The following is a 9,459-nucleotide window of genomic DNA, read 5'->3' as shown; positions in this document are numbered from 1 at the left end:
TTGACATACAATGTTACATTTTTTTTTTTTTTTTTTTAAGATTTTATTTATTTGACAGAGAGAGATACAGCGAGAGAGGGAACACAAGCAGGGGGAGTGGGAGAGGGAGAAGCAGGCTTCCCGCGGAGCGGGGAGTCCGATGCGGGGCTCGATCCCAGGACCCTGGGACCATGACCTGAGCCGAAGGCAGACGCTTAACGACTGAGCCACCCAGGCGCCCCACAATGTTACATTTTTTTTAATTGAAGTGTTATAGACAATTCCAGGTGTACAATATAGTGATTCATCAATTCTGTATCAAGTATAGTTGCCATCTGTGACCATGTAACTTATTAATAATAATAACCTAGAAGTAATTTTTCTGTTTGTATCTAAGGTACTTTAATATTTAATGTTATATATTATTATTTTATAAGCATGCCTGAAAATGGAATTCTCTCTCTCTCTTTTTTTTTTTTTATCTTCAAAAGGGAGAAGCAGGACCTCCAGGTGCTCCAGGTCAGGATGGATCACAAGGAGAGCCTGTGAGTACCTTCTGAATTCAGTTCTAAAGACTGAAGTTCTTTTCCTGTCATAAAATCCTTTATTTAAATACTCCTGTCAGGTTCCCTGTCCTTTGTTCAGTGACTTCCAGACTTAGAGGTTATAGCAGCTCTTTGTGGAACATTGTAAAATATTGAAAAATTTAATCCTTTTTTACAAAACAGGAAGAATGTCAAGAGCAGAAAATTCACATGCAGTATAAATTACAATCATGAGTACTTGTGCCCACACAAACAAATGGCTAATACGAACAACATGGTCTGTTGCTGAGCCTTCAGTCAGTGTCGCTTTGCCACTGGTTCGTTGTTTTGTAGTATGCCCCCTGGGGTCATGTGTTCAATAAAAACTGGCATAAGGAAAAATGATTGAGAAAGTACTGGATCTGAATCCTGGATATATGTGTTTTCAGCAAGTGTGCCAGATGACTCAACTTCACTTACCATTTTCCCCAACTTTTATTCCTACAACTCATGGCCAACATTGGCCAACATTGAAATACCTGCTGGTCTCATTTTATTCATCAAAGTAACTTAAGGGGAATTTAAATTTAGGGGAATTTGCAGCTTATTTTGGGGCTGACTAGGTTAAGAAATTTAAAAACAGCCAAGATATATTGCATTTTTTCACAGAGTGTTCAGGTGAGTACTCAGAATTCAAATATTGGGCAGAAGAGGGAGAGCAGAATCACCAAAGCTTTTTAAGTTGGGTGAATGGATTGACCTACTCTTAGAATCATTCAATCAAATATTTATTGAGTTCTCATCTTGTGTATTATAATGCACTGGGGCAAGTTCTTTACGTAGCTACTGCCTTCACAGAGCTTATAATCTAGTTTGGAAGACAGCAAAAAAAATGATGCAAATAATTACCAACCTGAGGCAGTTTATAGTAAGTGCCGAATAGGGAATTTAACATGGAATGGGAATGCCAGGGTTTAAAGATAATTTCTGTCACATTCCAGCTGTGCAAGCTTGGGTAAATCAGTTCACATCTCTGAAAACCTTTCTCCTTATCTGTGAAGTGTACATACTTACAATACCCACTTAGCTGTGTTGTTGTGAGGCTTTCATAGGAAACATGGAAAAAAACTATGAAAACATTGCACAAATGCATAGAGTTCTCCTAAGCGCAGAAAGAATATAGGTGGGAATACAAACTGGTGCAGCCACTGTGGAAAATAGTATGGAAGCTACTCAAAAAATTAAAAAAATAGAACTACCCTACGATCCAGGAATTGCACTACTGGGTATTTACCCAAAGAATATGAAGACACAAATTCAAATACCTACATTCACCCAGATATTTACTGCAGCATTATTTACAATAGCCAAATTATGGAAGCAGCCCAAGTGTCCATCAACTGAAAATGGATAAAGAGGTGATTTTAGGGCGCCTGGGTGGCTCAGTTGGTTAAGCGACTGCCTTCGGCTCAGGTCATGATCCTGGAGTCCCGGGATCGAGTCCTGCATCGGGCTCCCTGCTCGGCAGGGAGTCTGCTTCTCCCTCTGACCCTCCCCCCTCTCATGCTCTCTCTCTCTATCTCATTCTCTCTCTCAAATAAATAAATAAAATCTTAAAAAAAAGTGATTTTATGTCTATCATCTATCTATCTATAGATATATGAATATTATTCAGCCATAAAAAAGAATGAAACCTTGCCATTCGCGACAACATGGATGAAGCTAGAGAGTATTATGCTAAGCAAAATAAGTCAGTCACAGAAAGACGAATACCGTGATTTCACTCATGTGGTATTTAAGAAACAAAAGGGGAAAAAAGAAAAATAATCAGACTATTACAGACAACAACTTAATGATTGCTAGAGGGGAGAGTGGAGGGGGATGGGTTAAACAGGTGACGGGGATGAAGGAGTATACTTATGAGCACCAGGTGAGGTATGAAATTAATGAATCACTATATTGTACATCTGAAACTAATACAACACTGTGTTCACTAACTTGAATTAAAGTAAAAACTTAAAAAAGAATATAGAAAGGGAATCTTGTATCTTGAGGTGATCGAAAAGTTTTTACCAAGGATTTGGGGCTAGATTTGATCATAAAAGGATGACTGGGAAAGAAAGGAAGACCAGAGGGAGGAGCATGAGTGAAGACACACAGGTAGGATGGTTAAGTGTGTGCCTAAGAAATAATGAAATGATCTGAAAGCGGCCCTGAGCCTGCAGTGATAGGAAGTGAAGTTGAGAAGGTGGGATAGGTTCATCATATGGAAATCCTCGACTGTGAATTCGGGGAGTAAGTTCTATTCACTTGGCATGGCAGTGATGTGAGAAAAAAAGAGTTAACACGATGCAGAGTAGTGCTTTAGAGGCAGTTATGAGTTACATGTATATGCAGGATGGACTGAAAGGAGAAGAGATTGGAATCAGGACACTAACAAGCTGGCTATTTTGACAGACCGGGCATGGGCAAATAAGGCCTCAACCAGGATGTGAATTGGACTGGAGTGTGAGCTCATATCTGACTCATAATTTTTATGATTAAGGAAGAATTCTAAGACTTGGTAACTGGATATGAGAACAGGGTATGTTTGTTTATGTTCTTATTGTGAGAGAATATAAGGTGTGTGTGCATGCAAACACATGGACGTGCAGGTACGCGAACACAGGGGGCCCTAGGGGGAAGGAAGACAGCTGAGAGAACGAGAAAGTTGAAAAGAAAGAGAAGAGGGAAATAAGAGGCAGTTGAAATGAAAACCAGGTTATAATTTGAGCTGGTTATGTTCTGAATCTTGGTGAGTCAGTTATTTGGAACTTGTGACTCATTTTCCCACAGAAACAATGTTAGAAAGGGCAGACTGACCAGCAAGTCTACAGGAACCATAATGTGACAGGAGCAGCATATATTTACTTGAAAAATAATACTATTGCAATCCTGTTAATGAAACCAAATGAAATAGGGAATTAGAAATGCTTAAGGGGCTGTTTTCCTCTCCCAAGGCTGCCTGTTTCTCCCTGCAGCCAGAAGCAGGTGCTGATTTGTGTTTTCTTCTGCCCTGCCTATCCCCACTTTACTCAAGACTGACCTCTGTCTAGAACTTTTGCACTAGCGTAAATTTCTATCTCAGGCCCTTCTGATTTCAACCTTTTCTTTCTTTCTTCCCTCCCAACATTCACCGCATTCACAGAATGTGTAAGGCATTGGGTTTAGTGAGAGGGAAATAGACTGCCCGTGGAGGCTTACACCCTCGCAGAGGAGAGAGACCATAAAAGGATAAAGAAACAAAAGCTAAATCACAGAGTTCTAAAAAAGGCAAGCAAGGTGCTGGGGCAGGGAATGGTAGTAGGATAGCGGAGGTATTTAGAATATAATCTCTTCTAAACCAGCCAGGTAGAAAACTGGGAGTTACCAAGAGAAACTCTTCAGACTCTTTCCTACTCCATCCCATCAGATTAGGGAAGGCAAGAACGGTCCTTTGCCCCTTCTCTCCCTCTGTCTCTCTTTCCTGCCAACCGCGGGAGAGGAAACCAGGTTTCCTATGCCAGAAGACATACTCTCTTAGGAAAGCAATTAATAGATTGAGCATCTAAAATTGACCCACGTTATCTGGATAGAATTCTTCTGGTCTGTATTCTTTTACACTTAAGAACAGAATTATGAATTATTCTCTTTTTTAGGCCATTAATGAAAACTTGGTTGTTAGAAGTAACATCCTTTGAGGACTGATCTTTACCATTTTTGGAAACGCTTTGAAAACAGGAAAAAAAAATGGAAGTTTATGTATTTGATGACGCAAAGAAATGAATACTCTTCCATTGTGTGTGGATGCTGCATATAAGTATAATGAATGATTTGGCCCCACTAAAAAGGACGTGTTCACTTTATTTGTTCTATAATGTGGCAGCCAAGAAAACTAATGGAGCTTAAGTTGGAATGACAGAAGCTCTTAGAAAAATGCTTTAAAGCTAATTAAACACAGCTTATAGCAGCTGGATGATGACTCATCCCTGTAAGCTGATTGATAAATATGAACACTAACTGCTGGAATGCAAATTGAGGACAAAGGCTGTATTTCATTGGGAAAGGATTATATTGTCTAAAGTGCAATTACATTCTAATGGCTATACTTTGAATCTTAAAGCCTAGTATTGGTCAATCTTCGTAGTAATTTAGCCGCAAAGGTAATTTACTTTCTCAGTGGCAAACTGTATATACCTAACTTCAATCCAGGTGACTGTAAACTCCATTCTACACTTGGTGGACTTATTATAGTTGGTTTCAACCATGTAATGCTGTGTTGAAGGATTATATAATCTTGTCACTCACCCCACAAACATTTACTGAGTGTCCGCCTTGTACCAGACATTATATTACTCAAGGAGAATGTGAAGATTAATTTGTCACAGTCGTGCCCTCAAGCAGTCATGAGCCAGCAGATGAGAGTGTAGTAGAAATGTTAGGGAGATAGGCACAGGGGATCTTGTGAAGTTGGAGAAGATGTGTATAACACTAAATGAGTTCGGGACCATCTGAGCCCGATTCATTCTTTTCTTTTCAATAATAGCATTATTGAGATATAGTACACATACTGTACGGTTCACTTGTTTAAAGTGTATAGGGATATGTTCCTAAACAAGGGACTCTCTTAGCCAAATTCTGGAAGATAAATAGGACTTGGCTAGTTGTTTGGCCTGGCAAGGCAGAAACCTGTAGTATGTTCCAAAATGTAGAAGTAAAAAAAAAAAAAAAATCATGATACTTTAGAAAAAGCTGATTTTAGTTCAGGCTGCTTAGGAGATTTGGAAGGAAGGAATAGGATAGAAATACAAGATGAGGTTGTGGGTGTAGGTAGCAGCCCTGTCTGTGTTGTTTGAACTTAAATCTGAGAATAGTGGGATCTTTTCAAAGGTTTCAAGTAGGTGAGTGAGTTGATCAGATTCAGAAAGTTTGAGAAAGATCACTCTGACAGCAGAATAGAGAATGGATAAAGGTGAGCCAAGGTATAGAGGACCGAGCCTGGCAGCCGGCTAGCTGAGCTCTGTCCCCTGCAGTTACAACCAGGCCAGGAACATTCAGAGTGGGGGGCAGCGTGAGTGGGACTGATTTGAAGTGAACTGAAGTGGAACCAGCAGAGCTTGAGGATTAATTGGATGTGGCACTTAAGATGAAAAAGGTTGATTTTCAAAGTCCTACCTCATAGATGATGACACAGGAAGACCAAGCAATAAACAGAAAAGAGAGCAAGAAGAATCAGTTTGGGCTGGGGGAGGTGATCCTAAAGTATTTTCAAATGGAACCTATCTAGATAATAACAAAGGCATTTAAATAGGTGGCCTATGCTTTGGGTAATTAGCAAAGAATAGACACAACTAATAAAATTCTAATAAGAAATAGTGGGTCAGATTCAAGGAAATTTTAGGAGAATTTTGTGAATACTATGGATAGTAGGTTGAAAAATACTCCCCTCTCTCCCCCACAAGATCATCAGACTCTATTGCCTGAAACCTGTAAATGCTATCTCATTTGATTAAAGGGTCTTGCAGATGTGATTAAATTGGGATATTGTGATGAGGAAGTTATCCTGGGTTATCTGAGGGGTGGCTGATCCCAGCTGAAAGACCCTAAGAGCAGAATTGAAGTTTCTCAGAGGCCAGCCCTGAGATCATGGTGGCTGATATTGGAGCAAGGCGGCCCCAAGTTGAGGAATGCTGGCAGCTCCAAGTTGGAAGAGACAAGGAATGGATTCTCCCCTAGAACCTCTGCGGGGAGTGCAACGCTATCAAGACCCAGACTTCAAACTTCTGGCCTCCAGAACTGTGAGAGAATAAAATAGTGTTGTTTTAAAGAACCAAGGATGTGGTGATTTTTTACTGCAGGCACAGGAACCTCTCACACTGGGCTTTTCATCTAGTAAATTTTGTTTAGCAATGGACCCGTGTAAAAAGGCATGTGAGCACATACTGATACCAAGCAAACACTTGGCAGCACCTGTATTGATTAAAAACATTTGGGATTAAAGCAAATCAACAAGTTTAAATGATGATTTGGTTAAAAGCAAGGCTCTTCAGCCACCACTATTTTCTGATTCATAAATTTCGTTAACCTCTCGTGTTTTTAAAAACTTCATCCACTTCTCGTTTTTCTGCATTTTTTGCATCATTCCATTTAGTAACTTTTAGCCCATGTGTCTTCTCTGTACTCCTCATCATCTTGCAAAGTCAGAACAGTTTTAATGTCCGATACTAAATGGATTATGTATATAAACTGTATAAAATGTATACATACCTAAACATAGTTTAAAATGAGATACTTTATGAATATGTATGTATAAGAAATAATCTATGTGGTAAACATACGGTTTAATCCTGTTTTGATTACTTTGCTTATTTTTTCTCCAGGATGGTTTTTGATGTCTGTTAGGTTCTATTTTTGCTTATTGGTACTTTATTTTCTCCCCTGAGCATGCCATTGTTTTTGTAATACATTATAAAAAAAAAATTAAGGGCTGGATTTTGAGTATTTTACAGTGTTTCTTTTTTTAAAAAAGATCTTAAGCTTGTCAGACTACATTTTGTGCCAAGGAGTAAAGAAAAATCAGATTGCTTCAAGAAATCCTCAGTTGCTGGAAGTATGTTTTCTGAACTTCTCACCAATAACTGCTTTTATCTTGGACAGTTAGGTGGATGGGGTGACAAGGCAGCAGACCACCAAAATTCACCAGTAGTTGAAAAACGAAAACTGGAAACACTTGTATTTGACCAAATTATGATGATCAGCTACTTTGCCATAGCCAGTTGTTGCTGGCCAAACTATCTGCAGCATCCATGTTTCCTCTGCTTCTTTATCTTAGCTATTCTTGTCCTGGTGCTCAATACTGATGACCTGCTGTATCTAGTGTTACATTTTTGCTCAGTCTGAGGCATTTGCTTGCTAGTTCTCTTCTGATCAACCAGCCCCGAGTGGCTCAGGGTGAAGATGCATAGGCAGGGCCTGGATTCCATTCCTTGAGTCAAGATTCCTGGAGCTTCATGAGGATGAGAGAAAGGATGATACATTTTCTGGACCTATGGAGGTGAGTACATGTTTCTTTTTTTATTTATTTTTTATTTATTTTTTTAAAAGATTTTATTTATTCATTTGAGAGAGAATGAGATAGAGCACGAGAGGGGGGAGGGTCAGAGGGAGAAGCAGACTCCCTGCCGAGCAGGGAGCCCGATGCGGGACTCGATCCCGGGACTCCAGGATCATGACCTGAGCCGAAGGCAGTCGCTTAACCAACTGAACCACCCAGGCGCCCGAGCACATGTTTCTTAAATAAGGATGTTTTAAGCCTTTGTATTCTGGAAATGTTTGCTGTATCATTTTTCTAGGGATGAAGATGTGGGGGTCACTGTACTATATCTGAGGACATTGGCTCATAGAGGCTTTTGCTCCCTTTCCTCATGTCTTTCAAATTCTTGCTAAACTGCATGTTGTGCTTGTAATGTTAGCTGCTGAACTGGTCCAAGTCATCATGTTCTTAAGAGACAAGTAGGTCTTTTGTTTCATCACCTTCTCGTTGGGGTGATTATTTGACATGTCATTTTTATGCTTATAAAGCCAAAGACATCCATAAAATTCTTGGAAAAAGTTCATGTTGAAAGGCTATGGTGGTTTCCCATGTGGTATAATTCACTTTATTATCTTAGTAATGTGAAGGGATCTTTATTTACCTACTTGACTGTATTTTTTATTTATATTGAGAAGAAAGGTTAAGAGGGGGAAAAAACCCTGAATTCTGTCATTGTTCCTGTTTGATTTGCAATTGAGTGGCCAGCTTTTTGAGGTCTTCTGTACAGATTTGTAACATTTTTTTCCCCACTCTTGTTTCAGGCACGAGGAGGGGCACGTTGTTGGTATGTGTTGAGTGAAACAACCTTAACCTGATGTCTCCTAAGAATTTCACATGGCATTTCTTAGTGTGAAGGCAGCTCACTCACATAAAACAACTTAGAATGTTTGAAAAATTCAGTTGTATTTATTATTTTAATCCCCTGCTAATTCCAGGATTTTGTCTTAAAACCCGATTGAGAGTAACTCTTAGGATGTGTTTTGAAATAGGTTTTAACTAAAGTAATCATGTACATGTCTGATTTATCTGCAGGAGTGATTGAATTTGTAAGCAATATCTGCAACATTTTCATTTCCCAAAATATGGCTTTTGGCTTTGTAATGACTATGAAGCTATTATATTTGTCTTCTTTAAACATAAAAATCAATTGTTGGCCCATTATCTGTATAAGTTAGTTAATAAAATCCCACCAAATTTAACAAAGGATCTGCTTAATTCTTTCCTTACAAACGATTTCACTGACATAGTAAATAAGACCACCATCAAACAAACTTTATAAAGCAACATTGTGGACTTTAAATTTGGAGGCTCTGTGTCTATGGTACTGATCATTTTTCTGGTTGTTCGAAGAAATCTCTTAAATATGTTCATTGTACTCACCATAGCACATACCCTCCCCAATGTCTATCACCCAGCCACCCCATCCCTCCCACCCTCACCACTCCAGCAACCCTCAGTTTGTTTCCTGAGATGAAGAATTCCTCATATCAGTGAGATCATATGATACATGTCTTTCTCTGATTGACTTATTTCGCTCAGCATAACACCCTCCAGTTCCATCCATGTCGTTGCAAATGGCAAGATTTCATTTTTCGATGGCTGCATAATATTCCATTGTATATATATACCACATCTTCTTTATCCATTCATCTGTCGATGGACATCTTGGCTCTTTCCATAGTTTGGCTATTGTGGACATTGCTGCTATCAACATCAGGGTGCACGTACCCCTTCAGATCCCTACATTTGTATCTTTGGGGTAAATACCCAGTAGTGCAATTGCTGGGTTGTAGGGTAGCTCAATTTCCAACTTTTTGGGGAACCTCCATACTGTTTTCCAGAGTG

General features: G+C 39.3%; 1 protein-coding gene across 7 annotated transcripts in view; it reads left to right on the top strand.

The window, feature by feature from the left end:
- Positions 1-9,459, top strand: part of COL21A1 (collagen type XXI alpha 1 chain) — a 217,989-nt gene that overhangs the window by 174,425 nt on the left and 34,105 nt on the right. For all 7 annotated transcript variants that reach the window (XM_081828461.1, XM_081828455.1, XM_081828454.1 and 4 more), the window contains one exon: positions 471-524. In XM_081828461.1, the coding sequence (XP_081684587.1) occupies positions 471-524 (54 nt within the window). The remainder of the gene's footprint in view (positions 1-470; positions 525-9,459) is intronic.

The sequence above is a fragment of the Leptonychotes weddellii genome, chromosome 8 (genome assembly GCF_054177405.1).
Source record: "Leptonychotes weddellii isolate Sample4059 chromosome 8, ASM5417740v2, whole genome shotgun sequence".
NCBI classification, from domain to species: domain Eukaryota; kingdom Metazoa; phylum Chordata; class Mammalia; order Carnivora; family Phocidae; genus Leptonychotes; species Leptonychotes weddellii.
The sequence above is the reverse complement of the archived record's forward strand: the minus strand, read 5'-3'. Positions and strand labels throughout refer to the sequence as shown.